Source organism: Camelus ferus, chromosome 2 (genome assembly GCF_009834535.1).
Source record: "Camelus ferus isolate YT-003-E chromosome 2, BCGSAC_Cfer_1.0, whole genome shotgun sequence".
In the NCBI taxonomy this organism is placed as follows: domain Eukaryota; kingdom Metazoa; phylum Chordata; class Mammalia; order Artiodactyla; family Camelidae; genus Camelus; species Camelus ferus.
Genome location: NC_045697.1, coordinates 27,927,379 through 27,944,648, shown reverse-complemented (window position 1 = coordinate 27,944,648; position 17,270 = coordinate 27,927,379). Strand labels below are relative to the sequence as shown.

The 17,270-nt window shown below is 40.9% G+C and overlaps 1 protein-coding gene across 9 annotated transcripts in view; it reads left to right on the top strand.

Annotated features, from left to right (window-relative positions):
* Positions 1-5,753, top strand: part of TLR10 (toll like receptor 10) — a 68,354-nt gene extending 62,601 nt beyond the window's left edge. For 3 of the 9 annotated variants that reach the window (XM_032495913.1, XM_032495921.1, XM_032495890.1), the window contains one exon: positions 1,229-5,339. In XM_032495913.1, the coding sequence (XP_032351804.1) occupies positions 2,682-5,117 (2,436 nt within the window). In that variant the 5' untranslated portion in view covers positions 1,229-2,681 and the 3' untranslated portion in view covers positions 5,118-5,339. Of the gene's footprint in view, positions 1-2 lie in introns of those variants that run through there. The other 6 variants (XM_006185603.3, XM_032495906.1, XM_032495896.1 and 3 more) reach the window with 5 other exon arrangements.
* Positions 5,754-17,270: the final 11,517 nt, after the last annotated feature.

Below are 17,270 nucleotides of genomic sequence, written 5' to 3'. Positions count from 1 at the left end.
GAGGTAATAATCCAGATGTCCTTTTGTGTCAGTTGGGCCAGTTTTGTCCCCGCCTCAACACCCACGTGGGTGCATGTGTGCTCACATTTCTCAGAATGGAACAACGTGAACGTTAGAGAGAAGTCTCGCTACACCCTGAGTTTGCCCCTGGTCCCTCCTGCTTGTCCATAGGGGTGACAAGTCTAGGGGAGACTGGGAGTCAATGTGCAATAAACATGCAGGTAGAAGCAGGGAAAGTTTCACCCTGCTCATTACCTTCCGTTGTGTTGTCAGAGTGCCTGGTGTCGGGGGACATAAAGTTGAAGACTTCACTCATACAATAGTGGGATCTAACCACTTCTCACCCCCTCCTCACTACCCTCTTTCTGTCATGAATTCCTCGTTAGTGTCCCGGGGGTCTTTCCTGCCAGGCTTGCGCCCCTCCAGTCATTTCCAGCTAACAAGCAGAGGACGCTTTAAGATGTGCATCAGAATCTGCCACTCCGCTGCTCTAAATCCTACACTCATTTCTTATTTCAATCAGCAGAAAATCCCAAATCCTTACAAGATCTGACCTCTTCAATCCACTTCCTCAACTCCGCTCCAGTCACTCCTCACATTTTCGGAAGAGGCTCCCACATCTGGTCTTTGAACTTGCACTTACTCTTCTCTTTCCAGAATGCTTTTTCCCCAGACGACAAGAGGCTTGCTCCTTCTGCCCTTTAGATCTTTGCATGAAGGTCACCTTATCAGCGAGGCCTTTTTAGACTCCCCTATACCAATATCACCCCTCAGACACCCTCTCCTCCCCTTATCTTGGCTGTTTTCTTCAGCCCTGATCATCACCTAACATAGAAATGTATTTCTTTGTTTATAGTGCCTCTTTTCTTACCCCTTACTGGAATGTAAGTGTGTAAGAAGAGAAATTCTGTCTGTTCTACTCATTGCTGTATCCTCAGTGCCTGGAAAAATTCCTGGCAGAGTAGATCTTGAATAATAATATTGTGAAATTTTTAGTTCCCCAACCTCCTCTGTTCTGTGTCCAATCAAACACTTGAAGCCTGACTCTTCTCTCAAAGTCCTCAGAATTCTGCATGCATGACTGTCTTCATCTGTAACCTGTGGGTAACAGCACTTCTCTCACAGAGTTTCGTGATGAATAAGTAAGATAATATATGCGAAGGGTTTAGTGTACCTCTTGGCTCATTGAAAAGCTTCAAGAAATGGAAACTGATTCTATCACTATCAGTATTATTTGGCAGTGATCCAGATTGCTTTTGCCACCAACCTGAAGACATATGGAGGCATAAGGACCAGAACCACTCTTTTTATTTCTGTGTTTCGGACCTTCCATGTGCATGGGTAAGTATTATTGACAGTCAGGTATAAGCTTAAGAGACTCTCTATATTCACAAATAACAAAGTTGAGTAAACAGCTTCATAACATTAATTCAGGGGCCCACACTGTTCAGTTATAAAGATTACTTTCATTGAGGACTTATGTCCACACAAAAACCTGTACACAGATGTTTATAGTTGCTTTATTTATAATTGGTAAAACTTGGAAGCAACCAAGATGTCCTTCAGTAGGTGAATGGATAAGCTCTAGTAGATACAGATAGTGGGCTATTATTCAGTGCTAAAGAGAAATGAGCTATCAAGCCATGCAAAGACATAGAAGAAACCTAAATGCATACTACTATGGGAAAGAAGACAATTTGGAAAAGATACATATTGTATTGATTCCAACTATTATGTCATTCTAGAAAAGACAAAACTATGGAGACAAAAAAAATGACCAGTGGTTTCCAGGGATTGTGGGGTGGGCAGAGGATGAATAGGCGTACAGGATTTTTAGGGCAGTGAAAATACTCTGTATGATACCATAATGATGAATACATGTCCTTATACATTTGTCCAAACCCACAGAATGTGCACCAAGAGTGAACAATAGTATAAACTGTGGACTTGGAGTGACTATGATGTATCAGTGTAGGTCCATCAGTTGTAACAGATGCACCACTCTGATGGAGAGGGGGTTGTTGATAATAGGGAAGGCTGTTCACATGTGGGGGCAGGAGGTATATGGAAAATCTCTGTACCTTCCCTTCAATGTTGCTATGAATCTTAAACTGCTCTAAAAATGTATTAATTTTTAAAAATTTCTTTTAACTGTCTTAAAGCTTTCAGGCTATCAAAAGGGGATGTGGGAGAGGGTGTCGAATATGTCCTGGCAATGCAGTTCCTAATCTGAGCTGGGTGAGAGGCACTTCTGCCAACTATATATATCTATCTCCCTTCTGGGAATCCTGACTTGCCTCAGTGATGGGGGTATGACACAGTAATGGACTTGGAAATCTATGGAGCCAAGCTCTGAGATCAAATCAAAGACTCAGTATATGGGTTGGAACCCTACTGCAAATTCTTGAACTGAGAGTCTTCTGAAATGATCTCAACCAAGAAGATCAATTAGAAGATTACATGCAAGACTGAACTCTCATAAGGATGTTAGATGAATAATCTCAGGTGAATATAGTCAGATGTTAGTACTTAAAAAGTCCTACAGGGTTTAACAAATCACATAACCACTTAACATTATATGCTGTTTTTCCAGGGTTTGAACTCATCTTCACCATTTATATGAGGTGACGTGTGATAAAATTCACATGAGGTGAACCAGTGAAAAAATTCTCGGAATTACAATGAGACATATCAGAAGCATTTACCTATTTTGTTGTATTGTTATATCAGTGCGTGGTGGGGCTTCAAAGCTGCTGGAAGAAAGGGAATTGACTATCAACTGCTCCAACATGTCTTTAAGAAAGGTTCCCACAGACTTGACCCCAAGCGCAACCATGCTGGATTTATCCTACAACCTCCTTTTTCAACTCCAGCGTTCAGATTTTCATTCTGTCTCTAAACTGAAAGTTTTGATTCTGTGCCATAACAGAATCCAGGAGCTAGATATCAGGACCTTTGAATTCAACACAGAGTTAAGATATTTAGATGTGTCTTACAACAGATTGAAGATGGTAACCTGGTACTCACTGGCAGGTCTCAGACATCTCGATCTTTCCTTCAATGACTTTGATACTATACCTATCTGTGAGGAGACTGGCAACATGTCACACCTGGAAATCCTAGGTCTGAGTGGGGCAAAAATACGGAAATCAGATTTCCAGAAAATTTCTCATTTGCATCTAAATACTGTCTTCTTAGGATTGAGAACTCTTTCCCATTATGAGGAAGGTAGCCTGCCTATCTTAAACACAACAAAACTTCACATTGTTTTACCAATGAATACAAATTTCTGGGTTCTTTTGCGTGATGGAATCAAGACTTCAAAAATACTAGAAATGACGAATATAGATGGCAAAAGTCAATCTACAAGTTATGAAACTCAACAGAATCTTACTTTAGAGAATGCCAAGACATCCATTCTGTTACTTAATAAAGTTGATTTACTCTGGGGTGACCTTCTCCTTATCTTCCAATTTGTTTGGCATACATCAGTAGAATACTTCCAGGTCCAACATGTGACTTTTGGAGGTAAGGTTTATCTTGACCACAATTCATTTGACTACTCAAATACTGTAATGAGAACTATAAAATTGGAGCATGTACACTTCAGAATTTTTAGTATTCCACAGGAGAGAGTCTACTTGCTTTTTACCAAAATGGATATAGAAAACCTGACAATATCAGATGCACAAATGCCTCACATGCTGTTCCCTATTTATCCTATGAGATTCAAATATTTAAATTTTGCTAATAATATCTTAACAGATGACGTGTTTAAAACCCCTATCCAATTGCCTCATTTGAAAACTCTCATTTTGAAGGACAATAAGTTGGAGACGCTTTCCTTAGTGAGTTGTTTTGCCAGCAACACATCCTTGAAGCACTTAGATCTGAGCCAAAATCTGTTACAACATGAAAATGATGAAAATTGCTTGTGGCCAGAAACCTTGATCAGCATGAATTTGTCATCCAATAAATTTACTGACTCTGTTTTCAGGTGCTTGCCCAGAAATATTCAAATACTAGACATGAATGATAACAAAATTCAAACTGTCCCTAAAGAGATTATTCATCTGACATCCTTGCGAGAGTTAAATCTTGCATTTAATCTTCTAACTGATCTTCCTGGGTGCAGTCATTTCGGAAGACTCTCAGTTCTGAACGTTGAAATGAACTTAATTCTCAGCCCATCTCTGGATTTTTTTCAGAGCTGCCAGGAAGTTAAGATTCTAAATGCAGGAAGAAATCCATTCCGGTGTACTTGTGAATTAAGAGATTTCATTCAGCTTGAAAAATATTCAGAGGGCATGATGGTTGGGTGGTCAGATTCATACATTTGTGAATACCCTTTGAATCTGAAGGGGACTCAGTTAAAGGATGTTCATCTTCCTGAATTATCTTGCAACATAGCTTTGTTGATTGTCACCATTGTGGTTATCATGCTAGTCCTGGGGATGGCTGTGGCCTTCTGCTGTTTCCACTTTGATCTGCCCTGGTATCTCAGGATGCTAGGTCAATGGGCACAGACATGGCACAGGGTTAGGAAGACAACCCAAAGACAACTCAAGAGAAATATCCAATTCCATGTGTTTATTTCATACAGTGAACATGATTCTGCCTGGGTAAAGCATGCACTGATCCCCAATCTAGAGAAAGAAGATGGTTCTATACTAATTTGTTTTCATGAGGGAAACTCTGACCCTGGCAAGAACATTACTGAAGATGTCATAAAGTGCATTGAGAAAAGCTACAAGTCCATCTTTGTCTTGTCTCCCAACTTTGTCCAGAGTGAGTGGTGCCATTATGAACTCTACTTTGCCCACCACAATCTCTTCCATGAAAGTTCTGATAACATAATTATCATCTTACTGGAACCCATCCCACTCTACTGCATTCCTATCAGGTATCCCAAGTTGAAAGCTCTCATGGAAAAGAAAGCATACTTGGAATGGCCCAAGGATAGACGTAAATGTGGCCTTTTTTGGACAAACCTTCGAGCTGCTATTCATGTTAATTTATTAGAAACCAGACAGATGTGTGAACTACAGACATTCACAGAGCTAAATGAAGGGTCTCGAGGTTCTACAATCTCTTTGGTAAGAACAGACTGCCTATAAAATCCCATGATCCCATAGGGAAACTGGGGACTGCATACCCTGTTAGGATATAAATTGATAACAACCTTTATGGTGGAAATTAGCAATATCTATTAAAATGAAAAACTACCATTCCTTCATGTCAGTTCCTTGAAGGAGTTCTAAGAATGTATCCTACAGAAACACCCATTGCAAACATTTATATAAAAATGGTGTTTGTCCTAGTGTTGTTTATAATCATGAAAAATTGGAAACAGCTCAGATATCCACAAAATAAGGATTGATTTAATAATATATGGTACATTAATGCAAGGATTGATTTAATAAATTATGGCACATTAATGTGTAAGGCAAATATCATACAGCCTTTTAAAAATGAAGTGGCTATATATTTACTGTTATGGAGAAAATTATGTGTGGGTTTATACACTGAAATAAGGGTCTAAAGAAGTCTATCAGTACGTTGGTGTCCTAACAGTGGTTTGGGTCTGAGAAGTGGGATTATAGGAAGCATTTGCTTTCTATTTTGCATATTTCTGTGATGTTGGATTTTCTTTGAATGAATCTGTATTTCTTTTGTAAGAAGAGAAAAGAATAAAGATAATTTTTAAAATCGAAGTAGATGATATACAATGTTGTGTTAGTTTCTGGTGTACAGCATAGTGATTCAGTTATACATACATAGATTCTTTTTCATTATAGGTTATTACAGCTATTGAATATAGTCCCCTGTGATATACAGTAGGACCTTATTGTTTATTTATTCTGTATATAAGTAGTTTGTATCTGCTAATCCCAAACTCCCAATTTATCCCTCCCCACCCGCTTTCCTCACTGGTAACCATAAGTTTGTTTTCTATGTCTATGAGTCTCTTTTCTGTTTTATAAATAAGTTCATTTGTGTTGTTTTTCAATAAAGATAAATTTTAAAGCCTATATACCCTACTCATTTTGTTTGAGTCTTCCCTTCCAGTCTCACAAGTCATAGAAAGAAAACAAGATCTCTTGAATTTAGGAAAATCATATTTCAGAAACAAACATCATGTTACTTCCCTGACTAGGAAAATTTCTGTAGCTCACGCACATGATAAAGAAAGAAAATGCCACGCTCCTTTAAGATCTGACACCAGTCACCTCGGACGTCCTTGCGTCCTCTCACTGAGCCCTGTCAAGTTATTGGCCCTTTCCCAGAGTGTTCATCTCCTTTCACGTCCCTAGACCCTAGAATTTGGCATCAACCTGCTTGTAATACCTTTCCTGCCTTGGTTTGTTCAGGAAATCCTACATAATCTTACATAATAACAAATCTTTCAGGTACAATCCAAATGTTGACTCATTTTAAACCTTCCTCATTTCTCCCCCCAAACCTGATGCCCCCTATTCTCCATAACAATTTGGACATATGTCTATCACCAAACTGATTATATGTGTTTACAAAATACGCCTTTCTCATTCTTCTATGAGTGCCTTAAAGGCTAGGATGGACTGCCCCTGCCCTTGTATCAGCAGCGGTTTGCTCAGTCCCTGGTTCAGAGAAGGTGTTCAGTGAATATTTATGGAATGGACGTTGGGGTAGCTAGAGGAACTTGGTAGGGACTCAACTGGCTTCCATTCTGTAGAGAATGGAATTTGAAGGCAAATTCTGAGAAGCTGAAGAGGAAGATAAGAATCAGACTAAAGTCAGGAAGAGAATTCAGAGAGCCCAGAATTGAAGGATTCTGGAGCACAGCTTGAATCAGGTGAATTTGCGAATATTTGGCTGCTCTTGACTTACATATACGTCTATTTCATCTCGTTCGACCCAATGAAACCGGTCTCCTAAGCAGGCTGAAATTGGGGTCTGCATCTACTTCATTTCCTTACAGTTTGTGGTCTCATGAATTCCTCACACAAGTAGTCATTAAAAAATCTGTACTGCAGATGGCCAGCCTGAGAATATAGGGAGAAGGCTGGGTGTCCATCTAGAAGCCAGGTTATGCTTCCGCTTGGCCAGTGTCCAGTCTACTCAGAGGAGCTAGAATTCAGCAGCCTTGAGGCTGAGTGTCTCTCTTCCTTCTTCCTGGTGAACCTTGGTCCGCCTGGTAGAAGGGGGAACCCAAGGAAACCACAGGGAAGTAGCGCAGAGCATGGGGAGAACGCCTTACTCCCCAGGCTCTCAGCAGCTGCTGATATTAGTGTGATTCGTGGCTTCTGGAGGAGTCAGACTGACGCAGTATGAAGATACTGTAAATCTTGCATAAATTACTCAGTGTGAGACTCTAACGTTTAAAGACGAATTAATTTGGAAAGTACCAAAAAGGTAACATTAGCCCTAAAGTCCCCAGGACTGAGTTATTCCCTGGTAGAATTCTCATTTAGTAATACAATATTTAATTTATGGTTTTCATTATTTTTATTTAAAAAATTTTTTTAAATGTCAGTACTGGGAATTGAACCTAGGATCTCGTGCATGCCAAGCATGTGCTCTACCACTGAGCTATATCCCTTCAAGTAATACAGTTTTTAAAATAAACATGTTTTATTACAATTTTAAAAATAACTGAAAAAATATATATGTATGTATATGTATAACTGAATCGCTTTGCTGTACACCTGAAACTAGCATTTTAAATCAGCTACACTTCAATAAAAGATAAGAATTAAAAAAAAAAAACACATTAGGCTTAGCTCAAAGCAACTTCTTATTTCAGCAGTTGGACAACCCCTAATTCCTTCCTATCAAACCATTGTACTGTTCCTTTCTCAGAAACTGAGATACCATCCAAAAATTTGTTTGGTTTTGACTGTTATGGCTCAAATAAGAGGAAATGAATTTCACATGCCATCAGGTAGCTTTTACATTTTGCATTTGACTTCAGTATCTCCACCGTTTCATCTCCATTCTCAAAATCAGAGCCCTGGGTTGGGTCATTTGCATATCCTGCCTATACCACCCACAATTATTTGAGATCTGGACTCTGTCTGCAGTCTCTCCCCACTGGCCAAAGCATCCTGCATGTACAACCTGATTCACACTCCTAACAACTTGCTCTTGTTCTATCAGTAACTCACCAATGAAGGTTTCTCCTAAAGGAGCCGCCCTTTGTCCACAAGCCAGAATGTGTTCTTTACATAAAGGACAGAGAATGAGTGGGAACCTGGTTTCCTGTGGAGGTTGTGAGGACAGCTGTATCACTGGTACTCTGCTGGGGAAACATTCCATGGTCCTTTAGCTCTGTTTTTCACCTGTTGTGCTGTGAAACATGTGCTGCTGGCATTGATCTCAGCCCTCTGTGGGGCTTCTTGAAAAGCCACTTGAGGGAGTGGGTCTGATAGTGTGTCCTGACGTCCTCACCGGTGGTGGCAAGCTCAGTGGACAACTGCCAATGGCTGTGGATTAGAAGGTGGCCTGCACCTGGACGTCTGTTTTAACAGCCAGCTGCTGACACACTGCTCCCCTGAAAGGACAGGGGGCCATGGAGTTGCTGTAGAACAGTTGTCCAAAGGCAAAGGTGGGGCTGTTTGGGGCTGATATTAGAAAGGCTAGGTGGGGCCATCTGACTAGTACAACTCCTAACAGCACCCAGACATGTCTCTCTTTACAATGAGAGGTACTTGCCTTCAGACTGTGTCTTTTTAAAAAAAATTTTTTTTATTGAGTTATAATTAACTACAATATTATATTAGTTCCAGATGTACAACAGTGATTCAATGTTTATATACATTATGAAATGTCATCATAATAAGACCAGTTACCAGCCGTCAACATACAGAGTCATTGCAATGCTACTGTTTCCTCTGTGCAATTTACATCCCTGGGACTTATTTATTTTATAGCTGGAAGTTTGTACCTCTTAACTTCCCTTTGCCTATTTCATCTGTTCCCCCCAATCCCCATCCTTCTTGGTGACCACCAATTCTCTGTAACTATGAGTCTGTTTCTGTTTTGTTTTGCTTATTAGTTTGTTTCGTTTTTCAGATTTCACATATAAGTGAAATCAAATAGCATTTGCTTTTCTTTGTCTGACCTATTTCACTCAGTATAATACTCTCTAGGTCCATCAATGTTGTTGCAAATGATAAGGTTTCAGTCTTTTTCATGGCTATGTGATATTCCATTATATGCATATACGTTGTATATATATACATACCACATCTCCTTTATCCATTCAACTACACATAGAATGTGTCTTGTTAGTGGTATCCATGCTAGTTGAAGGGTAAATAAAAATGCATGCACATTCTAATAATTATAATAATAATTCTTTTGAAATATTTGAAAGAAAATCCAATCAAGTGGATTCTAAATTCATTCACATTTCCCCAAAACATGTCAGTATTACCTTTGCCCTAATCCCATTCCAGTGATGACTTCCTGATGACTGAGTTGAAAATGGCAGCATGCATTATGCTCCTTCCTTGCTTATTATTTCTCCATGGCATTTGCCACCTTCTAAATTACTGTAAGATTTTTCTATTTATCTTGCTTATTCTGTCTTCCCCCACTAGAATGCAAACTCCTTTAGGGCAAAGATATTGTGTGGTTTGCTCACAGATGTTGTCTCCACCTCTGCCCAAGACATGCCTGGCACACAGCCACTCCCAAGGATACTTTGTGGGCCCTTTATTGACTGGCCTCTTCTGAAGGCCGGCAGGCAGCCAAGGCCACCCACGTCAGTGTCAGCCCTTGTTGTTTGTTGTAAACCAGACACACAGATTTTACTCATCAGCGAGTATTCTTCACCTTCAATAAGTGTATTTTTGCTTACATTCTCTGGGACCAGCTGTCACTGAGTGGTTTCCCCTGCCCAGCCCCCCTCATTGGCTCCTCTCTTTACTTCCTTTGGTTGGGATCTGCTTCACCCCAGGGGCTTGCTGAGGACAGCCCCTGAACTGTTTCAGAGTCTGCAGATTATATGAATCACCAGAAATGGGTTTTACGGATTCTTTCCTCCAACTGCCCTTCCCGCAACCCCCCATCACTGTCCTGTTCTGGTTGTTGTATCTGCTTTTTAGGAGGAGAAGGGGAAGTTCTGGACTAATAATGCTTCTGCCATGGCCCATGCCTCAGGCCCCTTCCCCTTTCCCTTGCCCCCAGATTTATGGAGAGACTTCCTTGAATTTTCTGAAGGGTCTCCGTGCCTCTGGAGTTCCCTGAGGGCATGTATGTAATGATGATTACACTCTTAGGGCCTGGTACTGCCCAGACCATGGACAGATGCTGCAGCATCATGAGTAATAATACAACAAGCATTACAGGCATGCTATTGGGGACCTGTGGAGACAAAAAGATCTATACTGTTCAATGGAAACAGGTTCTGAAGAGCCATGGTCCTTGTGATTCATTACAGCACTGCTACCATTCTTCCTGGTAGAAAGTGCAAAAGTAACTAGGAACAGTGCATGGGACAATAAAATGCCTGAAAAGATGGTTTCTGGATTTGAACCAAAAGAGATGATGCTTGGACCCTACAAAGAACCTTCTGATGCGCCGATTAGACGAGGAACAACGTGTAAGTAACTCTTCTCCACCCGTCTCCGTGAAGAAGTCACTATACTGCATGTAAGTCCTTACCATTTGAGACATTTAATAATCAGATTATTTATACAGACAGGAGCCCTGTACTACAAAAAAAAAAAAAAAAAAATCTCTTCCTGCAGCTCTGCACACCCTCGAGGCAGCTCTGAGAAGGAGAAGATCCCGGCTTAGCAGCCAGAACTTACACTGCTTCTTCTTTCTTGGTGGCACAACAATTTATTTCAGTTTCAAAATAAGTCATTGGTAGCAAGACAGATTTTGTCTCAAGTGCTAATGGGTGATGTGAGATTCAGTGCTAAGACTGATGTGTCTGACAGATTGAAACAGGCAAATCCCAGTACCAAGCTATTAAGGTTATAGGAAGTCCCTCCTATGGCTTTTATTTAAAAAAAAAAAAAAAAAAAACTAAAGAAAAAGAGGCATCTCTTATTTTACATCATGCATTATTAACATCTGTTCTCCCCAGGGAGGAAGCTAGATCTTTAGTTGTGCCCAGGAAGTCTCTAAGCCTAAGGACCTGAAGCATTTGACTTCCTGGCAGCAGTACCTTTGGCTCTGGGAGCAAAAACCAGCCAGAGAAAGATGCTGGAAGAATCTCGACCAGGTTAGCTCTGATTGTCACTAGGACCAATGCCTTCTTTGGATTCCTAGACTCACTAGCCCTGAGGAGATCCAGAGACCCATCAGCCCTTGACCTCCTCCTGGTTCTTTTATTTCTAGAAAAGAGTTGACTCAGTCTCCGTGATGCTGTTTTAAGCATCCTGGTCTCGTGTACAACAAAACAAATTGCTGACCCTTCTTGGGTGTCTATGGCCAGTCACTGTTCTAAGGCTGTCATGAGTTTTACTTGTTAATTCTCATAGGTCTGTGAATTAAATTTTTATTATTATTCTCATATAACAGACAAAGTACCCAAGGTACCAAAAAGTTAAGATTTTATGGCAGGTAAATGCCAGAACTCCAAGGCAGTCTGATGACAGGGCCTGCTTTCATATCTTGTCTGGAATGCTGCCTCCCAAGAGCTTGGAAACCAACCACTGTTCCTGTTAGACCCAGTTCTTGGATGAAGGTATCTTGTTGCATAAGAGCAATTATCATGATTTAGTGTGTAACCCCAAAGCTGCCAGTCCTCACTGCTCGTGGCTACACAGAAGGCAACGAACATCAGTGACCCCGAATTCTTGGTCCCCATGACTACTTCTATGAGACCCCAAGGAGCCTGGCGTGTGCTCGCACCCCCACACTGTCACTACACTCACCATCTGCTGCCACCAGTCTGGTCCACTCCAGCTATCTCAAGTGGCTAGACCTGGGGCCTTTCAAGGTCCTTGAAGGAGCTTTGCACAACTGACATTGCTGAATGAGGTGCCTTGTAGATGGTGTTAATGTTCATGCAAAGGGTGCTTTCCTCCAATAAGCCCAGATCCATTTATCTCAAGGTGAGGAGCCGCGCTGAGTTCCACGCCGGGGTATGTTCAACATCTGTCTCCTCAGAACCGAGTGTCGACACCTCGCCATTCCAAAGCTGCAAAGCCAGGGTCCAGAGTCTCACCAAATCAACAGGCTCAACATCACTAATCGCCAGGGAAATAAATGCAAACCAAAACCACAATGACATATCATCTTACAACTTTAGACTGCCTATCATCAAAAGGACCACAAACAGCAAGTGGTGGTGAGGATGTGGAGAAAGGGAACACTTGTGAACTGTGGGTGGAAATGTAAACTGGTGCAGCCACCATGGAAAACAGTATAGAGGGTCCTCAAAAAATTAAAAATAGAACTACCATACCACCCAGCAACCCCACACCCAGGTATTTATTTGAAGAAAACAAAACACTAATTTGAAAAGACACATGTGCTCCCTTATTCATTGCAGCACTATTTACAATTGCCAAAATTGGAAGTAACTTAAGTGTCCATCGATGGGTAAATGAATAAAGAAAATGTGGTGTATATGCAATGGCTATGCAGTTCAGCCACAAAAAAGGAATAAAATCTTGCCATTTGTGACAACATGCACAGACCCTGAGGACACTGCACTAAATGAAGTAAGTCAGGCAGAGTCAGGCATGATCTTGCTTACATTTTGAATCTAAAACAAAACCAAAACCAAACCCAAAAACCAAGCTCAAAGATAAAGAAAACAGATTGGTGGTTGCCAGAGGCAGGGGTGGGGGGTAGGTGAAATGGGTGAAGGGCATCAAAAGGTACAAATTTCTGGTTATAAAGCAAGTCATGGGGATGTAATACAGCATGGTGACTGTAGTTAATAATACCGGATGGCATATTTGAAAGTGGTTAAAAGGGTATATTTTAAAAATTCCCATCACAAGAAAAAATTTTTTGTAACTGTGTATGGTGACAGACGTTAATTAGACTTACTGTGGTGATCATTTTGCAATATATACGAATACCGAATCAGTATGCTGTACACTTGAAACTAGTGTGATATATGTCAATCATACCTCAATAAAAAATCTGGAAACATATATGACAATTGCACTAGTGCTTATAGTTTATCTAAAAATGACTAATAATTTAAAATCTAATGTCATATTAAATCACCCTGTTAGATAAATAAACCTTCAAAAACACAACTTAATACTAATTTGGGTGCACAAAAATATACACTGTAAACTACCAAATCTATAAAACATCGGCCAACTTTTTTTTTTTCTCATGTAGTCTTATTTATTGATGGATTCTGACCAAACGTAGAGAAATGATAATTTGGGCAGAACTTAGCCCACAGGGGAAAATGGGACAGAAATGTTCACGAGCACATTGATTTCTGTTTGCCTTGCCCACTCATTGCCCAGTTCTGGTATTTCTTTTTTTTTTCTCTCTACAACTTTTTTTAATAAAAAGTGACTATGGCTATGTACACAATCTCAGAAACTCTCCTAATTAAAGAGGCACTAAGGAAAGAAGAAAACACTGCATATTCATTCCAATAAAAATAGTACCGTAAGTATGTATAATCAAAATAATGATCTGGTGGATTTTTTCCGTAACTATTATAACATGAAAATATAAATTTCTGCTCATTTTTAAAACATTGTCAAACATTCTTTTGGGCTCTTTTCTATAATATTCTTCTGAAAATTAAAGAAAAATCACTGAATTGTTTGATGCTTAATAATAAATGTATGAGGGTGAAATTGTGTATAATTGGCCAATTGGGCAAATTTGTGTTTTTCTTTCCAGTTTTTGTACCTGATCGGTTCAGGATTCACAATTACGCAAAGACCATAAAACTGTATCATATTCCTTAGCTTTTACAATTTATATAGGAAGTTTGGGTTAGAAATTTAAAATATTTTATTCTTTAAAAAGTTCAGGAAATCAACTCCTCCAAGCCAAGTGTGTGGTTTATAGAATCGAAACAAATAGTTGAACTACATATGTTATGCAAGATTTAAAAAAAAAAACAAAAAAAAAAACCCAAACTGGGCGTCAACATCTCAGAGTTCCCAAGCTGCTCTGCTGGGATCCGAAGTCTCATTGAGTCTTTCATGAAATTCATTTGTTTAGTACTCACTCCTACCCTTCCAGGGAGCCCCAAACCAGTCCAGGAGGCAAAAGAGTATGAAACAGCCTGCCACCCCCTCCGGTACTCCTCCCCACCCCTCCTTTGTGACTCTCCAAATACTCTCCCCCTACTATGCATGTCAATTTATGCATATAAATGGAGAGGGGTGACCATCACCCCAACAGCCAAATTCTTCTTCCAGTTTGGGTTCAGCTAGGATACCCTGCTGCATCTTTCATGCAAATTGGATGGGGAGGTTTGCCAGTAAGAAGGCCCAGGACGGGATGGAAGGGGAAATTAACTCCATTGTCAGAACCTTAGAAAAGACTTAGAGCCGACCTCTTCCGTAGACTTTACAAGCAGGAAGCTGGATAAGCTTTAAACTGAACGAATATAAATAAAAACTGAATAGATAGAAATTTGTTTTTAATTCTTAAATCTCTGTCTTAAAACCCAGCTTCAGGCCTGAAAATAAAAAGGACACAAATGACATATGAAGATCACAGCAAACGAAAGAAAGAGAAGAAAGAAAGAGAGAAAGAAGGGAAGGAAGGAAGGAAGGAAGGAAAGAAGGAAGGAAGGAAGGAAGAAAAGAAAGGAAGAGAGAAAGGAAGAGAGAGAGAAAGAAAGAAAGAAAGAAAGAAAGAAAGAAAGAAAAGAAAGGAAGGAAAGGAAGGAAAGGAAAGGAAAGGAAAGGAAGGAAGGAAGGAAGGAAGGAAAGGCCTTCTTCCCAATTCCTTCCTCCTTCCTCCCTTATCCCTTCCATTTTCCCGAAGGAAAAGAAAGGAATGAGAAAGAAAAGAAAAAGAAAAGAAAGAAAGAAAGAAAGAAGGAAAGAAAGAGGAAATCAGCATAGCGGGAACCAGCTGTACTGCAACTTCTCCTTTTGCAGCGTCTAACGTTGAAGCCAGCGCCACGCTGAAGTCGGGTTAGAAGCAGTTTCACTCGGTTGGCTGCCCTCCAGGGGCCTTTCCGGGGCGGAAAGCGGAAGTTCACGGTATTAAAATAGATCCCATTGTGCACACAAGAGTAACCAGAAGCACGGCGTCTCTTCCGGTCGGGCGACTACTTCAGTTCTCTGGTTGGCTCTCTCCAATCCGCTTCCAGGGACTCTCGGCCTGACTTGGCTTTTAGTGGGGGAGCTATGGCGTGTATGCTGAAGCATCTGGCCACTTGGTGTTTTGCAAGTTCTGCAATTAGTTCTTTAAAGAGCCCTTGTGTCAGACGAAGAACGTACCGGGAGGATCTACTCTGACCTTCTCCACAGCTCACCTTGACTGGGGCACCTGCCACATCCATCACTCTTCAGAGGATGGAACTGCAGGAGGCTCCTGGGATGGGAACGTTCAAAGAAAGCTGACTCTTTTTCTTCTGTTGTTTCTTTCTTTCTTTTTTTTCCCTCCCTCTTCACTTCCTCCGAAAGGGTAAAATGGGGCCACTTTTCGGGTCTGCCTAATTCTTATTCCTGGCCCACATCAAAACAACAACAATGGAGAATTGCTAAAAGTTCCAGCCTCGGTATCACCTGAGAGCTTGTTAAAAATGCAGGCTTTCAGGCTCCATCCCGACCTATTGAATTAGAATCTGCATTTTAACCAGATCCAGCTGGTTTGTTTGCACAGTAGGGTTTCAGAAGCGCTGGGAAAGAAAGCTTTGAAAATGATCCGAGGTCTTGCCCCCGGGTACTGGCCCTGGCGTGAAATTTTTGGGTCACAGCGACACCTTGTGGTTACTTTAGTAGTTGCAGTTGAGCTTTCCAGTGGGCAAGCTGCTGTTGACAGGACAGCAGTTATAATTATTCATCGCTGGAGGAAACAGATGAAGGTTGTACTAGTGCCTGGAGGTCTCCAAGTTCGGCCTCTCTCCACCACGCTGTCAATCAAAGAGATATGGGCCCTCTTCCAAGGATGACTTCTACCCGAGTAGAAGAATAGCCATAACTATTTTCTGCGTCAGAAACTGCAGGATCAACAGATCTCAAAATATTTCTTTCCCCTTCACAAGATTTATCATAAAATTCATAAAGACGGTAAAACTCAGTGTCACAAGGATGGTTCTAAAGATCATCTAGATGAGTGGTCCCCACCTTTCAAACATGAGGCTGGCTTTATAATAACGGTTAGAATTTACTGAACATAATACTGTTCTGAGCACCTGCATGCATTTAGTCAACTAAACCTCACATCAGTTCAGTGAAACAGGTGCTATATTATCTCTAGTTTGTAGAGCCCTAACAGTAATTTTGTTTGTAATATTTATTGGTTGAGAAAAATCTACACTGACAAGAAACGGTTATTATGACCCTAGTAACTCTTGGAAATGAATTTGCATTGAATTAAACCCAATCACTTCTGCATATATTTTGGGAAGAGTAGTGCAGACACATAAGATATGTTATCTACCCGGCCTCAGACTGCGGTGGGGGTGTATTTAGACTTGGGGCCTCTTGGAACAGCTCCAAGGCTCTCAGAGGATTCATAGCTCGCAGTCTGGGAGCCCTGATGTAGAAGCACACCCTGTGTACTTTATTGACGCCGTACTGTGTAATCCTGAACACAGCTGATTTCTTTTAGTGTCTGGTGATCAGCAGGCTCAGGCTTGCCTTGGCCTTGGATGGGAGACTTCTGGGGAGTAGGAAACTGATTTCAAAAAGGTTCCCCATGGTTACACTTCTAGATTGAAAAACTACAACTATGGAGACAAACAGATTCCATGGCCAACCCCTCCCTTCTGTTCTCCAACCTATACCCCCTAGAAAGAATAATTTTCTTAAAACAAAGTTCTGTTTGAGTTATTCCCCATCGCAAAATTACCTCCAACTGTGCCCAGCTGGTTATGTGAGAGAAAGACTTTTCTGATTACCTAGGTTTTCAAAGTGAAAATCTAATACCCACCAACCTGCTTGTTGCTACTCTCTGCTCTGTCTAGACTCTTCCTCTGGTCTCCGTGTTGCCAGTGGAAAATGGTGGCCTCAGAGGAAACCTCTAGGAGACCAGCTAGCGGCAAAGGTGGCCCTCCCCAGGAAGTGCTGTCACGTGGAATGCAGAGTTAGGTCCTACACAGACACAAGGTAACAGTTCTGGCAGGTAACAGTTAGACAGCCTCTCAAGACCAAACACCA